Here is a 17,660-nt window from a genome sequence, read left to right as displayed (position 1 = left end):
TTTTAGAGAAAATTTTCATTTTACCCATTCAAACTTTTAAACTTTCAAACTAATCATTTTTCTCATGAATATGTAATATTTAATATGAACGTAACTTTCTTTCTTCTATCTCCTTTAATTTATTTTGTCTTTTATTTAATTATTTTGAAAATTATATTGATTAATTTATTTTATTTATTGAAATGGAGGTTTCCATTAATTTCTAACTGTGACTGAGTAAGAGCTAAAACAGAAAACAACACTGATCTTTCTTCCTTTTGGTGATATTAGATATTTCATTTCCCTCTTTCCTTCTATTCGCTCTACCTCTCTCCTCCCCCAACAGTGATTGAGTACTTGTAATCAGTGTTGTAAAAAACATCCGTTTAAGTCAATTAATCGGCCGATTAGTCGTTGACGGTAATCAAACCGTCACAGATTTTCTCAATTATTTAGCTAATTACTTCTAATTATGATCAATTATTCTCAATTAATCACTTGATGGTACCCTGTACATCCGATAACCGCATATCATTATTTACGACACTGCTTGTAATGACATGGTATCCAGTTGTCTGGTTGGTTGTGTTTTTGGTGAAAAATAACTTTAGAATTGGATACTGGTCTGGAGAAGGACTTTTGCGCATTTTGCATATTGTGGATTGATCTAATAAACGAAGCAAAAAATAAATAAAGAAAATGAAGGTAATGTAACAAAAATAAGTTTCCATTTGAGGATCAATTAAATTATTATTAACTGAAAGAGCACCTAGTGCCATGTTTGACATTATCTCAGAGTGATTTTGAGTAGAACCAGTTGCATTGAAAGGAGGTGGAGCAAATAGAAGGAAAGAGGGCCATGAAATATTTGATGCGAATATCATCGGAAAGAAGGAAGATGAAGTGTTTCACTGTAAGAAATTTAATCGATACCTTCATTTTAATAAAAAAAAAAAGGTAAACTGTTCAACACAATTTTCAAAATAATAAATAAAGATAAAGGTTATTAAGGAAGTTTATAAAAAAAAAAAAAAAAAAGGTGATTAAGGGAGATGTACAACACCAAGGTGACAAGCAAGAATGGGATGCAATTTGGAAAGGAAATGTCCTGTTGCCAAAGCTCAGATTATTCCTATGGAGATGCTTTTGGGAAGCAACCCCAGTTCAAACAGTACTGGCAATCCAAATCATACACATGTCGATCGCCAATTTGCAAGGTGGGTGGGATGAATGATGAAACAATTATGCACGCAATTTTTAAATGTGATTTTGCCAGGGCGGCTTGGTTTGCCTCACCGATGGGAATAAGAACTGAGAATTTAACAGGTACCTTTAGGGAAACAGTGTTGGCAGTACGAAGCTCAGCAACCCAACAACAATTCTCAATTTCTGTGAGCATGGCATGGGCAATTTGGCAAGTTCGGAATATGTTGTTCATGAAAAAAGAAAGCCTAGCCTCCAGGTATATGTAGGGACTATTTTCAAAAAACAGAAGAAGCAATAGCATTACTCAGGTTATCTACATCAACCCCAGAAATGGAGTAAGCTACAGGAGGAGATCAACCCAAATTGCGCAATTAATAACATGATCGAGTTCAACTTACAATGGCTATGTAGATGGCAAGTGATCTTCTCCCCAACAAGCAGGTATTGGCATTCTATTATTAAAAGGGGGCAGGGGGGCATCCAAGCAATCAGTCCTTGTCAGGCAGAAGCAATAGCAGTACTAGAATGATTGAAAATATTGGGGAAGCACGGCCGGGAATCAGGAGTTGTTCTGACAGACTCGAAGGAAACAGTGGAAGATCACAAAAAAAAAAAAAAATTGTATGGACACACGAAAATTTTGCCTTTATAAAGCTATCATACTTTCCATGCAAATCCCTCTACACAGTATGTCCATGGAACTCCTCTCTCACTTCTCTCTTCTTTCGTTTTCAATTTTAGTGTTCGTCTTTCTCCATTTGATGTCATATTTGTTCATCACAATTCATAACTTCAATTTAGTACCCCGTTATCTTATTCATGCATTTGGGTGCAAAAGGCTTCATACCCTCAATGTCAACTGCTATGCACATACAAAAGCAAGTTACTTCACACACACACACAAACTGTACACCTCAAGCATTAGTGAAAGATGCATCTTCAAATCTTTATAAGTTAAAACAACTATTTATCACACAGCTTTTTGCTGAAACACAAACACACTTCTAAAAATTGAAAAAGAACAAATAACATACTATACTTGCAGACAACAAACTACTGAAATAGTACTCATGATTTCAAAGTGCAATTTTAGTAGGCATTTCAGAAGACAGGACAGCCGTCGACAACTATTCCTTTGGCAGTAGGACAGGTAGCAAGCGGGCAGTGCTCCCCGGCACTGCCCCACCAATTGAGATTCACGTTCTCTATGGATAAACAGAAGTATATTGCCACTGCCATAAATGCCACTCCTGCGTCAAGCGCTGCTGACAGAACGTAATTGTATCTCTTCCACCACATCTTCCTATACCTGTTGAACCAAAATGTTCAGTGCTTGTTCCAACTGCCAAGGGCCATTTTGATAATTTTATCTTGGTATACCATAAATATTAATTTGACTCCATAGATCATATGTAGCTTATAACATTTGTTCAATTTTGAGATACTTAGACTTCTTTGGTAACTTCTTAGAGCAATGGAAAATCAGTTGAGTACATCTAGTTGAATTTTAGGAAGGAAACTATAATTTTAATAAAATTACATGTTACAAGGTTAGGAATTTTTTAGAAAAACATGATTATGATACAATTCTGAAAATTGAAAAATGAATTTTTGGAGTGATTTGAGTAAATGTTTGCCCAATTTTAATCATTAAATGAGTGCCTACTCTAAAACAACTACTGACTTATAGTAAATTATCTTTTTAAATAACCAAGAATCAAATATGTTAATAAGACAGTACCTGTAAACGAAGAAATTGAACACTGTTCCCACTGCAATCCACATATTGTAATTCAATGCTGTTGCTGGGGGCATGTAGGCTGTAGCACCAATAAGAACTGGAAGATTTATCAGAGGGATCCATGACTGGCTTGGAAACGCTCTGTGGAATAGCCATACAATGACTGGGCCGATGGCTCCACCAATGAAGAACCAGTTGAGGGCTGAATAATTGCCTTGTGGGCCAAAAATGCGACGGGGACCCACAAGACCCCAGATGACAGAAGCATCAAAGAAGACTCGGTCACCAGGGCATGTCCATGGGCTGTCAGCTGGTAACAAGTTGTCTTGACAGATATTATGGATTGAGCCCAGAAGCCACCACGCCACGCTTATGTTGATTGTACCAGCAACTATGGTACCTACAAACTGATGGAAGAAGGAAATGTTCAACTAGGAAATTGTTTCATCGCATCATTCACAATATGTCATATAATAGCATAGCCTGCTCTTATGCCCTTTGAGCACATTAACACAAGGAATGCCTAAGCTACTCATATTCTTGCTCTCTCAATAATTAGAGAAGAACAGCAATCAATGAGGGGCACTCTGGGCATCTTATGAGAAAATTGGTCAGACACAACTCCGTTTACTTTGTCAGCACAGTCGGCTTCTATGTACAAGTTATTCCATTTAAAATGTCGACCAAAATAAGGCATATTTACCTGGACAAGGAACATGGATTTGGGAGGGATCTTCATGTAGTGGCCAAGCTTGAAATCAGACAAAAAGGCAACGGCTTGCGACATACTCATGTAGCCATACACCTTGAAGCATACATTTGCAATCGGCTTCCCCGGCAATATCAAACCCATCACATACTCTGTTATCACATTTAGTCCTGGTGTCTTTTTTTCATTTCGTTCAGTTTGTAGTAGTAGTCAGATTTTTGTTTAAAGGTGGAATTTTGTTTAAAAAATAAAACATAAATATACAGCGTACCTGATTTGTTGTTGCAGTAATGATGCTGATAGGAAGGGTGAACACAAAGGCAATGGCGCATGCAAAGAGGAGGCCCCACCATGGAAGCTGCACCTGGTCTTTAAGAATTGTGCAAAGAAGCAGAGACACAATAAGGCTCAATACCAGTAGAACGTGAAACCACCATGCTGGTATGTCATCATATTTCTTCATCAACTTTGTGTGTATATCAGGCTTTCCTTTGTATGAGACACGAAACCGTTCATAAATCTCCCTGCAACAGCCAGAAAACTCCATTTGTGACATCATTTGACGGAAACAAAACACTCCAGTTTCATGGCAGCCAGGTAAAACACTGCTAACTACCAGTTTGATTATTCTGATATAGATTTGAAGTGCCCTTAAATTAAATACCCTTCCATGGAATCATGATATTGAGCATTTTTTTTGTTTGTTTTCATAAAATGCACATATTTGAGTTTTGCACAGACCATAATGCGGGGTTAAGATACCATTTTGGTTGGCATGACAAAAATACAGACCAACTATGGTGATGTACACATTTGACCAGCTTTAGCCTTTCCAATTTTGTCGGTATTGTTTGCACTGCTTGGAGCTTCATTATACAATTTATAACAGACTGAGACTAAATCAATACCCAATTAGACAAAGAAGTAAGTACAAGCCACAAAAAGAGACAAGAAATAACCTTCCATAGAAGAAAGCAACATGCGTCAGCGTAGATGCAATCGTGGCAAAACTAAGCCCATATGATAAAGCAAAAAACGTGCTCAGGTTGATCTTTCCCTGCTTTTGATAAGCATCAATGTCGAGCTCAAATTTATTATTCACAATGGCTTCAATATCATACTTTGTGCCATTACTCGTAAACAGATGCGAAGAGAAAATTGGGAATGTCTTAGCGTTGTACAAATCCAAACCCCAGTAGGAGATGGGAATGACGACATACATAAACAGGGAAAAGCCAACAAAAATGTTAGCAATAGCGAAGAACGGGCAGACAAGGGGGCTGAAGAGGAAGGAGGAGACGGCTGACCAGTCAAGGGTGAAGGCACCAAGGCCAAGGCCTCTCATCCCTGAGCCGAGCTGCTGAGCCGTGACTGAGCGGGTGAAGATCCAGCATACCCAAGAGATGCTGGTTAAGGTCGGGAAAAGAAAACCTGGGAAAATGTACCATATGAAGCTGCATGAGAGTGCAATCACGAAGAATTTTGCACGCGACATACGCTTCTCCTCCTTTTCATGCAGTGCCCTGCATCAAGTGCAATGAATTAAAAGAGAAAAGGAAATATTTTTCGAAATTGGATAAAATTGGAAACTTCATCCACAATTTATTCAAAGAAAAACTGCTGCTTACGGGGTAAAGGATTATGGTCATTTTACTTTGTGAATTTGCATTGAAGTTCTTAATTCCATGGAATATATTTAACTCTTTTTTTTTCCCTAAACAATAGGATTGCAATGTATCAGATTTTGGAATTTCAGCTATCATTTTTTTTCTTAATTTTTCGCCAATTTATTCCGTTTCAAAAGTAAAGAACCTGCAGTCAATATCACTGGGAGCTCATGTATCAATTACAAGTAGGAATGAGCTTCTAGGAATTAAAGCAAATTTGTAATTAGAAGAAATAATATTGATAACTAAATACTTTAAGCTATAATTAAGTTTATAATATAAAAGAACAAAAATAAATACTAATATGATATTATCATATTTTGGCGGCAAACTATAGTATGCAGCTAATCATCCAGATACTGCAGGCAATAAATTGATATTAAATCTAGTCAACGATACTTATCACTCGTCTACATTTCAAATTCCTAGTTCAACGTCTGTACACAGGCTGGAAAAGATAGGAATATTAAAATAAAAGCAACATGTTGAGCATATGCTCTTTGCATGACCTCTAAGATACTTGCTTTAAATATATCAAGTGTGACAAAAGTAGGTAGATAGGCTTTGGCGTGACGTACTTTTGAATGAAAAAACTACGTAGAACTTAAAATAGCTGCTGAGAGTGGAAGATTATTGAAGGCAATTGATTTGTGAATTACAAGGTCAAAGTATTACTCCACTGGATGGGATCTATAATTCCTAAAGAGCCAAGAGGCTGCTATAGTAATCACTGGCCCATGAATTGATTTGAGGGCACCAAAAGTCAACAGTGACACAGAAGAGTACAAATTACATCTCAAATTGATAACGACGACTTCAGGTTTGACTAAAAAAGGATATGGTGACCAGGAAAACTTTCTACAGATTGGTTCCCAGTTCCCACCAGATAAATTGTAAATGAGGAGGGTTCAAATGCACTCAAATTTTTGTGCACCCAAATGCACTTTATTTTTCAAATCTTTTTTCTCCGTTTTCAAAGTCCGAATAGTCAATCCGAACCATTAGATGTGATCTATATATTAAGATGTGCTTAAAGACCAAATTTTACATTTTTTGAAATTTTTTTTTTACTATTTATTAAGCCACTTTGAAAATCACTGATTTTTCATTTTATGAACCATTGGATCAGCGATTTTCAAAGTGACTTAATAAATAGTAAAAAAAAAAATTTCAAAAAATGTAAAATTTGGTCCCCAAGCACCTTAATATATAGATCGCATCTAACGGTTCGGATTGACTATTCGGACTTTGAAAACGGAGAAAAAGAATTTGAAAGATAGGGTGCATTTGAAACCTCCTCACTTACAAATACCCAAGTTTTTCTCTGTTTTGATTGAAAAAACAATTGTTGTTGGAGGATGGATGGATGAACAACGGATGGCCTTATAGAAAAAATGAAACAGAACTCTCTCATTTAGGAACGGAACAGATAGGATTTTCATGCGACAGTATTATGGAAAATTTGGCCATTGAAGTTACAGGAAATGACTTCAAAGGAATTGAACCTAGAACAACCCATGTTATTCCAATTAAACATGCAAGAATTTAATTAATTACAGCGAAATCATAAGATGAGGAGCTCTTGAATATATAAATTTTAAGTGATTATTTTGTTCCAGTATAATTAGATGATTGTCATGTTCACATTTTCTAGACAAAAGGATAGTGACTAACAAACCAAATAAATGCATCTCAAAATATAATTGCTTGCCAGCTTTTAATGGGGGAAGGAATTCAGGATAAAAAAATTGAAATTTGTAGAAACAATTTTCGAGATAAAAATTTGTAACTTGTAGAAAGAAATTACAATCAAATTCGCATTTAATGATTTTTCCTTGGTTAGGGTCTGAGTGGAAGCACAAGATTAGATAGCGAATGCTTTGGAATGGCATGAATGACTGAATGAGAGTACATCAGGTTCTCCGTGGCATAGCATATGAAATGGGTTATAGTTTGCATAGTGATACCCGAATTATATCCGAATAATTCTTTTTTGAGTGATGCCGAACCGAACGCCGAATTATTCGGTGGACCAAACTTTGACCGAATTAAACCCGAATAATTCCCGAATTTTACGAACTTTTCCCGAATTTTTCCAGGAACAATTTTTTTTTTTGGTTTTTTTTTTTTTTTGCTCTCTTACAAGGCTGAGATTTCTGATCCGAATAATTCCGAATAATTCCCGAATTATACCATAATTATTTCCGAATCACGAATTTTTGATCTCGCCAAAATGAACCCAAATAATTCATTTGTCACTATGATGGTTTGTAGCTTCTTATTTAAGAAAACCACACAGATTTCCATACTTTGAATGCCACAGAAAAATAAACTATTCATTAACAAAGATAGATTGCACTTTGCACTTTACAGTGGCAGTGCTTTCTGAGGAGCGGAGCATGCGTGGTTTGACCAGTTGAATATGACTATAAATATATATTCTTTGAAAGAGATTGAGTGTGAATATACAAAACGACATTACTAATAATGACGACGATTTAGGTGCCACAGACAAATTCGCTTTGATTTTGATGAGGGTTCAATGCCTCATTTTTTTTATACCTCATACTTTATATTTTATATCTTTATTTTTTTCATATTCAAAGTCTAAATTGTCAATTCGAACCGTTCAACATAATATTCATACTAAAATATGGTTAGAAATGAAATTTTATAATTTTTGAAATTTTTTTACTATTTTTTAAAATGAGTAGAAAATCACTGTTTTTTGAACGGTTCAAAAACAGTAATTTTGTACCTATCTTAAAAAGTAGCAAAAAAATTCCAAAAAATATAAAATTTCACCTCCATGCATATTTTAATATAAATATTTTGTTGAACGGTTCGGATCGACAATTTGGATTTTGAAAACGAAAATATAAAATATGAAGTATAATGAGGTATAAAAAAAAATGAGGCATTGGAACCCTCCTCTTGATTTTATGTCAAAAACTATATATATTTTTTTTGTTTCACACTTCATAGGCCCCTAAATAAAGTACAAAAAAAATGATAACTTTAAATTATAATATTTCACTTCAAAATCCTTGATTGCTCTATGAACTTGTTTCTACTAAAAAAAATGAAAATTATTAAAAACGAAACCTTGCCAAAATATTGGTCTCCGAGCTGGTGCTAGAAAGAATAAAATATCTCAAAGATAACAGTATAAAAATAAATTGACAAAGTACCTGAAGAGGGATATTTGAACAAGTGTACCGGGCCACCACATATGGGCCGGCTCCACCACATATTTCCTCATCAATCCAGCCCATCCATATCCCAGCACCTAACACAAAAAATAACAAAATTAACAAAAGCAACCATGACGATAACAAAAATAAATAACAATAACAAAAGATTATTGTATACTTATTTGCGTTCTGTTTTATAATGAGTGTAAAGTGAGACTGATTAAAGAAAAGCCAGGTGCCCCTGGGCCCTGGCACATGTAAATATCTTTTAATTAGTACTCGTTAGAGGGCCCTACAAAAAAAAAAAAGTTTCTGGGGCCACCTTTAGGTAAGGATATTGACAGAGCTGATTTGACTTCATACATCATATTAGTTATATAATTTTTATTTTCTTTGTTAGTTTGTGCACTTCATGAAGCTAAACTAGCTCTACCAATATCTTTACACCCTCTTTTGAAAATAAAGCTGAGAGGTGAGAACAATTACTTGAGTGGTAATGATAAGAAGCCAACTAGCAAGAAAGGAGATATGCCTATGATAGAATGCTCTGATGATATCAATTATCATGACAGCATAAGCGCCTCCATTTCCGAACGCATAGCCGGCATTCGCAAAAATAGAAATAAGCACATGCTCCTTTATGGTAAATGGACCCGGGTTCAGAGAGAAAAGACGATCGCCGCACCCGGGAATGCGGAATTTCTTCTCCGGTAGAATTTTCGCAAGTAGACGCCCAATCGGAAGTGATGCAACCTGTAATATTCAAAATGTTACTTCGTTTGTACAAAATTATGACAAAAAATGCTAATTATTGCAATAATATAGGAAGATATTTGATTTATTAAAATAAATCATGTTCTGTCAGATATTCAATCATGCGAGAAAAATTCATGGTGAGCCAACGGGAGGTAAATATATGAAGACTTGTAGCAGAGCAGTGCTCACAAAGTGTTATCATGTTAATTAAAAAAAAATGTTGAAAGCTATTGTACAAGGCTGCTATGTGTCTCCGATTTAGTGGACCTTTTGTTAGAAACTTAGAATACAACAAGCACGAACACAAGCTGAAAGCTATTGTACAACAAGAGAAAGAAAAAAGAACATTCCAGCTAACTGCGATAATAGTGCCAAATAACAAATTTCTCTAAATTTCAGAAATTAACAACAAGCTTAAACACATGACCAAAACAGCGAGCAAGGAAGAGGAATCCAAAGTAACAAAAATTTGAAAAGTTTAAACAAGAACCTGAACAGTGATTTGAGTGATAATGAGAGGCTCAGTACGATACGCGAAGAACTGGTTGAGAAACGACATGAGAGCGCAAGAGAAGAGGCCAATCGACCACATTCGAAAGGTCCAAACGGGTTGAGACGGATCGTCGGTTGTCAGTACCGTCAGACGCACCTGCTCCACTGGAGAGTTCTCGTCTTCATCAAATTCATCACCTTTGGCACGCTCCGCGTCGATCTCCATTGTTGATTGTCCCATTGTGAAATTCTAAGCGCTTGAGAAGGGAATCTTGGAATGGTGAGAAGGGAGCAGGGTGATTTGATTCCTGTGAGGCGTATTTATGGAGGGGATGAAAAGGAATCTCGGCTGTCATGGAGGAATTCACATCCTCTCCAATACCTGAAAAGGGAATCTTTTACCATTACTAGATCTGGACCGTTATTTTTAACTTTGCACGAATCTCGAAGCCCAAAAATACTACCCAAACCGGTTGAGATTTAATCTCAAACCATAAAGTGAGGTGATCCTCTGCAATACCTGAGAGGTTACGGATTCGTCATGAGGCATGGAGCAGGATACAGTAGAGTAGTAGACTAAGACAGCTAGTATATGGTCATGATAAAATATTATTAATTTTTCTTTTTATTTGCATTGTTATTAAATATTTTAATATATAAACAGCTTTACTTAATCTTATAAAAAATGTTTATAAAATAATTTATAGGGTTTAAAAGTTAGGGTTATAAAATAAATTAATATTATGTTATATTCGTTGTTTGTAATTTGTCATACTTTTAAGATTTTAAAAATAATATGAAAATAATTATTTTATTATATCATGAAAATATATCAATTTATTTTATTCCGGCTACACAGTTTAATTGATTATGTACTTTAAAAAATAGATTATTTACAAATTATTAATTAAAATTTTATCCTAACTATTTTACTTAGAATAAACGAACCATAACTAAGATAAAAATAAATAAAAAATTCAAACAATACAAATGCGGCCATTTTTTTTAATACCCAAAAAAAAAAAATATATATAAAAATAACCTCTGTTTTGGGTTTTTTTCATATATGCCCTGACCGCTTGGAAACGGGGCGGGCCAAAACTTTAGCAAACCGCCCATGCATTGGGCGCTTCATGCCATTACCAAACCGCCCACATACTGGGCGGTCCACTTTTTCTTTTTCTTTTTTCTTTTTTTTTTAAGTTTTGTTTTTTTTTAAACATAAATTTTTTTTATTTTTTTTTATTTTTTGTATTGAAATATTAGAAATATTGAATATATTTCTTTAAAAATAGATGGAGTACAATATAATTTGATTTATTAGAAAGACTATAACAAATAACCCGGATCAATATTTTTCAGGCCGGATTTTTCGCGGCTGTAAGAAAAATTAATATATTTCTTTATGTGTTATTGGATAAAAATAAAAATGCTTAGATTCCGAGTTATTGATCCCGGTTCAAAAGTCACTTCTATGTAATCTAAAAAATATTATAATCCTTCTAGGACATTTAATTTATAAAAAGTTGTATCTATTTTGAGAATTCTTTTTGAATAACAATTATTAAATAACTTAAAGTTTTTATTTTTTTTCAAAAATAGATACAACTTTTTATAAATTAAATGTCCTAGAAGGATCATAATATTTTCTAGATTACATAGAAGTGACTTTTGAACCGGGATCAATAACTCCGAATCTAAGCATTTTTATTTTTGTCCAATAACACATAAAGAAATATATTAATTTTTCTTACAGCCGCGAAAAATCCGGCCTGAAAAATATTGATCCGGGTTATTTGTTGTAGTCTTTATAATAAATCAAATTATATTGTATTCCATCTATTTTTAAAGAAATATATTCAACATTTCTAATATTTCACTACAAAAAAAAAAAAAAAAAAAAAATTTCTGTTTAAAAAAAAATAAACTTTCAAAAAAAAAATAATAAAAAATGAAGCGCCCCTGGCTTGGGCGGTTTGGGGTTCCACTTTTTTTTTTTTTTTTTTTAAGTTTTGTTTTTTTTTAAATAGAAATTTTTTTTTTTTTGTATTGAAATATTAGAAATGTTGAATATATTTCTTTAAAAATAGATGGAATACAATATAATTTGATTTATTAGAAAGACTACAACAAATAACCCGGATCAATATTTTTCAGGCTGGATTTTTCGCGACTGTAAGAAAAATTAATATATTTCTTTATGTGTTATTGGACAAAAATAAAAATGCTTAGATTCCGAGTTATTGATCCCGGTTCAAAAGTCACTTCTATGTAATCTAGAAAATATTATGATCCTTCTAGGACATTTAATTTATAAAAAGTTGTATCTATTTTTGAAAAAAAAAAACTTTAAGTTATTTAATAAATGTTATTCAAAAAGAATTCTCAAAATAGATACAACTTTTTATAAATTAAATGTCCTAGAAGGATTATAATATTTTCTAGATTACATAAAAGTGACTTTTGAACCGGGATCAATAACTCAGAATCTAAGCATTTTTATTTTTATCCAATAACACATAAAGAAATATATTAATTTTTCTTACAGCCGCGAAAAATCCGGCCTGAAAAATATTGATCCGGGTTATTTGTTGTAGTCTTTCTAATAAATCAAATTATATTGTATTCCATCTATTTTTAAAGAAATATATTCAATATTTCTAATATTTCAATACAAAAAATAAAAAAAATAAAAAAATTTCTGTTTAAAAAAAACAAAACTTAAAAAAAAAAAGAAAAAAAAAAGAAAAAGTGGACCGCCCAGTATATGGGCGGTTTGGTAATGGCATGAAGCGCCCATTGCATGGGCGGTTTGCTAAAGTTTTGGCCCGCCCCGTTTCCAAGCGGTCAGGGCATATATGAAAAAAATCCAAAACAGAGGTTATTTTTATATTTTTCTTTTTTTTTTGGGGTATTAAAAAAAATGGCCGATACAAATGAGTTGAACATATTACATAGTAAAGTGTTTATTATATTATCTAATTTTTCTTTAATTGTATCACTTTTTGAATTTAGAAAAATAAAAAGAAAAATACATACCTTGATTTATGTAATCTAATTGATATATTCAAGTTAATTAAACAATATAACAATATTATTATCAATCCACTAGCGTGGGTAATAAATTTTGCTTCTCTTAGGGGGCATTGACAATTTGACATCGACTTAATTTGTTACGGTATGGATACATTTAGTACGTAAACGTGTTGCGTTGTTTAATTGGCGGTGTGAACATGAGATTACGTAAATTAAATGGGATGTATCATTCGGTGAATTAAATGAGGTATATCATTCGGTGAATTAAATATATTTGCTTGATTTCACGTTGCCCTTACCACACCAATTTTTGTTTGGGGGATGGGCGTCAAGGGAGCATTTGCATCTAGAGTGAAAAAAATGGTACGGCAGAGTCGACTCTATTACGGAACGGTCCGGAATTCATATCAGTTAAGTGTCGTGATTCACATGTTCCGTGCTATGATTATTTGTATGTTGTGATTTTTTTTTTAATTTGACACGTCACGTCACGCAAAATATTTAGTCACGACACATGATCAGGTTAGTCACGTGCAATTATGACTGTTAGATCTTGATCAAACGATGAATCTTAAATAAACTAATTTAAATTATGATAAAATGGTTCCGCAAGTTATGTTTAGTTACGACATGTTTGGACATGGCGTGACTCACATGACGTGATCATTTGCATGCCGTAACCACCCTTTGATATTTTGATCATGGTATGGCATGGTACGACACAGTATGGTACTGTACAGCTCAGCACAAAACTAAAATTTTAGCGTGTTAATCACAACACTCCATGGCACAACACGTTTTTCTACTCTATTTGCACTATGAATTATAAATACAAAGTTTACAAACATGTTGACAAGTTGAGCAAGAAGAAACAAAAAAAAAAAAAAAATAGAACTTGCATGGGGTTCATTTTTCTTTAAAAAAAAATGTGGCAAATATTTTTTTCAGATCCTTGTTGATGCCCAACATGTTTATAAACATGATATCATCTGATCATCTCTGTTAATTTTAAGAAAGTTGGTTACATCCCCTTTGATATTTTATAATCAAATTAAAAAAAAAGGCGCAAACAAAGTGGAAATGTGCAAAGAGAGAGCATCTAAATCATTAATAGATTATTTCCTTCTGTAGCTAGATCAGATTATCCTCAGCCCATTTCAAATCTCTATTTCTATATAACAAAAAATGTACACAAATCTTATAAGGATGAATATTGACCAAATCGTATCTAGATTCGTTTAAATTTTTCATATACAGATTCCGAGAGAAATAGTCTCAAAAATAAATATAATTTATATATTAAATTAAAACTATCGCATGATAAAAAATATACAAATTATATGTATGTTGACAAGATCAACGACACAATGTTTCTAAACCAAATTAGTAGTTAAAAATTATATATTAATACAGCAATAAAATCAATAATTATTATTGTATTATTTTTATTGATAATAATACTACAACTATATGTTAATATATTTAAGGTACTAAAAAAATAGAAATAAAAGTAGCAATAAGCGGCGATTTTTATTAATATCCCTAAAACAAATCAAAATTTAAAAAATGCCCCTGTCTCCAAATTTTTATCAAATCTGCCCTGACCGCCTGGGCTTCGGGCGGCCCAAAAAAGCCCGTGAGGCACCCCCCCATCTGGCGCCCCATACCACAAGTGAGGCAACCCCCCATCTGGCGCCCCACTGCCCATCTAATAAACCCTAAACCCGTGAGCCCCTCCCCCTCCTCTCTGCCTCTTCTCCCCCTCCTCTCTGCCGAAAAAAACAGAAAAAAAAGAGAAAAAAGAAGAAGAAAGAAGCCCTGCCGAGTCGACCCCTCTCTGCCTCGCACCACGCTCGTCACTGCCTCGCGCCTCGATTCGCTTCTCTCTCGATCGAACAAGTGAGTTTTCTTCTTTTTGATTCGATTAGGGTTTAGGGTTTCGGTTAAATGTGATTAAATGATGTAATGTGATTCGGTTTGGTTTGATTCGATGTTTAGGGTTAAATGTGAGTAATTAGTTGAATTGATTGAATTGGTCGAATTAGTTCGATTGGATTCTTGAATTAGATGGTTGAATTGCTTGATTGCTTAAATTAGATGCTTCAATTGCTTGAATTGGTTCAATTACTCGAATTGAGGATTATGATTTATGGTAAAATTGCTTGAATGTCATATGGTTCAATTTATGGTTTATAGTTGTCAATTGTGAATTTATGGTAAAATTTAGGGTAAAATTTAGGGTTTATAGTTAAATTTAGGGTTTATGTTTGTCAATTTAGGGTTGAAATTTATGGTTCAAATGGTTGAACGGTTTAAGAATTTATTTTTTGGGTTTATGATTTAAAAATATGCATATTTATTTTTTGAAAATTATTTTTGTGATAGTTCATGAAAAATATGTATATATCAATACAAAATAATTTGAAGTAAAAGTAATTTTGTTTAAAAATGACATATATATATTTTTTATTGTAAGTAAATTGCATGTATATCTCATTTTTTTATTTTTAAAATTTAGGTCTGCAAAAATTTTGTGCGGTTTAAAATTTCAAAGAATTGCATGTATATCAAAATTGTGGACCATGCAAAAACAGTGATTTTCAATAAATCTAAAAAAAGTAAACCCAAAATAATTGCATGTAAATAAATTGCATGTGCATGTATATGCATTTTTTTTGTTTAAAAATTAATTTTGTTTTTTGTAAATTTTTTTTTTTTACAAAAAAAATGCATATACATGCAAAATTAATTTTGTAAAAAAATTGCATATACACCCAAAAAGTAAACCCAGAGTTGTATATGCATTTTTTTTTGTAAAGTTTATTTATTTTCAACAAAATTATTTTTTTTAAATCATATACATGCAATTATTTTGGGATTATATACATTCAATTCTTATTAAAAAAAATTTATATAAATTGTATGTTTTGATTAATATTTTTTGGCAAATGTAGTATGCCTAGAGTTAGACGGTGGGGAGTACGAGCTGAGCCTGCAGAGGGTGCAGATCTTGTGGATCCGAGTGGAGCTGGCACGTCCTCGGTGGATCCGACTGGAGAGGGCCCGTCGTCGTATGATGATACGACTGGTAGGGGTTTTGAGGATCCGACTGGAGCGGATCCGTCGTCTCATGCCGATTTTCCAGATGGTGTGCATGATCCTGACACATTTAGTCCTCTTCTATGGACCCATCATGTTAAGCACCGCGTCTCATTGGCATCTCTTGAGGTATGTGATTTTCATACTTAAAAAAATGACATTCTGTTGAGTTACTAAAAAAATGCACGATTTGAGTCTGACAAATTGATAATAAATACAGGATGATGTCATGCTTACGGTGAGGCACCGCAGGTCTGAGATTCCGTACGTCCCCCATAAAGAAATGCAGCGATACATCTTGAACCTCGGCTTGTATCAGCTTGCCACCATGCCGCAGAGTAGGATCGATGTGTCTCTGATGCAGGGTCTAGCGGAGAGATGGCGACCTGAGACTCATACATTTCATCTCCCGGTCGGGGAGATGACAGTCACCCTTGGTGATGTGAGCGCCTTATGGGGTTTACGTATCGATGGCGACCCCATAGGTGGCATCTCAGACCATCCAGAGCTGCAGAGGATGATACCGGAGTTGTTAGGGTGTGATCCGAAGACTCTGCAGAAGAAATATAAGAAGAAGAAGGAGGAGGAGGAGGAGTTTCGTTATTCCGGGTACTGCATTTCTCTAAAGGCACTCCGGTCTCACTTCTTCCAGAATCAGATAGATGTTGATACTGATGACATTGAGGCGGTCAGGAGGTACTATTACACTCTTTAAATTAACTTAGTAGTTGCTCAACAGTCTCAATTATTTACATTGATTATTTTATATTGCAGGTATACTAGAGCATATGTGCTGGATTTGTGCGGTGCTGTAATGTTCGAGGATTCCAGCGGTGATGCGGTTCCGATGATGTACCTCTCCCTGCTGAGGGACCTGGAGAAAGAATCGAGATGGAACTGGGGTGGAGCTGTCCTCGCCCACTTATACAGAGGCCTCTGTCATGCTTGTCTGGTAAGTCTGTATTAATATACGTTGTTATTGAAGGATGGATAAGAAGCACCCGGATTTAATTGTAAGTTAAATTTTCAGGTCAAGAATAAACAGCTCTTTGGACCACTGCTTCTGCTTCAGCATTGGTCGTGGTCACATCTGCCCATAAACCGGCCAGTCGTACCATTGCCGCATCCCGATTGGGGAGGCCCTGAGCCAGCCAGATGCCCCGCATACGCCGCCATATGGGGCAGTCATCACGATCATGAAGAGAGGGGCAGGGGGATTTCTTATGTCCGGGGTCAGCTCCAGATGCTCCGAGATGGGAATATCGATTGGTTTCCGTATCGTGCATGGTATCAGCGCAGATGGCTGAGCCCGCTGACATTAGAGCAGACACATCTATGGTATTATCGGGGACCGGTCGTCTGTTTCTGGATAGTGGAGTACCATTACCCCGATCGGGTATCCCGACAGTTTGGCTTGGATGCTTTCATCCCGGAGCACCCGTTGATGGGCAAGGATGCTACCGACAAGTTCCACAAGTAAGTACCATCTACTTAATTAATTTTTAACTTTAATATATCCACTGTTTCTCTACTTTCTAATTAATTGCACTTGCAGAACGGCGCACACTAAGGCTAAAGTCGACTGGAGCCAGCATTTCGTCATGCAGTACAACTGGGCTCGACATCCGGAGCAGCACTTATGGAGCCCGCCAGATACTACATCGTTGGGTGCTGGTCCCGGGGATCTGAGATATGCCGTATGGTACCAGAGATGGGGCATGCCGTCAGTCTACCTGACAGGCCATTATGGCGAGACCCTACGACGTAGGCTGATGGATTCA

At 34.8% G+C, this 17,660-nt stretch overlaps 1 protein-coding gene across 1 annotated transcript; it reads right to left on the bottom strand.

Moving 5' to 3' along the window:
• Positions 1 to 2,106: 2,106 nt before the first annotated feature.
• LOC144557825 (oligopeptide transporter 4-like) lies at positions 2,107 to 10,109 on the bottom strand. Its single transcript, XM_078306437.1, has 8 exons — positions 9,743 to 10,109; positions 8,983 to 9,249; positions 8,494 to 8,591; positions 4,595 to 5,158; positions 3,907 to 4,159; positions 3,630 to 3,812; positions 2,927 to 3,333; positions 2,107 to 2,494 (listed from the first exon to the last, which is right to left on the bottom strand). The coding sequence occupies exons 1-8, from the start codon at positions 9,983 to 9,985 to the stop codon at positions 2,287 to 2,289; spliced, it is 2,223 nt and encodes a 740-aa protein (XP_078162563.1). The 5' UTR covers positions 9,986 to 10,109; the 3' UTR covers positions 2,107 to 2,286.
• Between the last annotated feature and the right edge of the window lie 7,551 nt (positions 10,110 to 17,660).

Source organism: Carex rostrata, chromosome 8 (assembly GCF_964058835.1).
Source record: "Carex rostrata chromosome 8, lpCarRost1.2, whole genome shotgun sequence".
Taxonomy (NCBI): domain Eukaryota; kingdom Viridiplantae; phylum Streptophyta; class Magnoliopsida; order Poales; family Cyperaceae; genus Carex; species Carex rostrata.
Note: the sequence above shows the minus strand (reverse complement) of the source record. Positions and strands in the feature narration are given on the sequence as shown.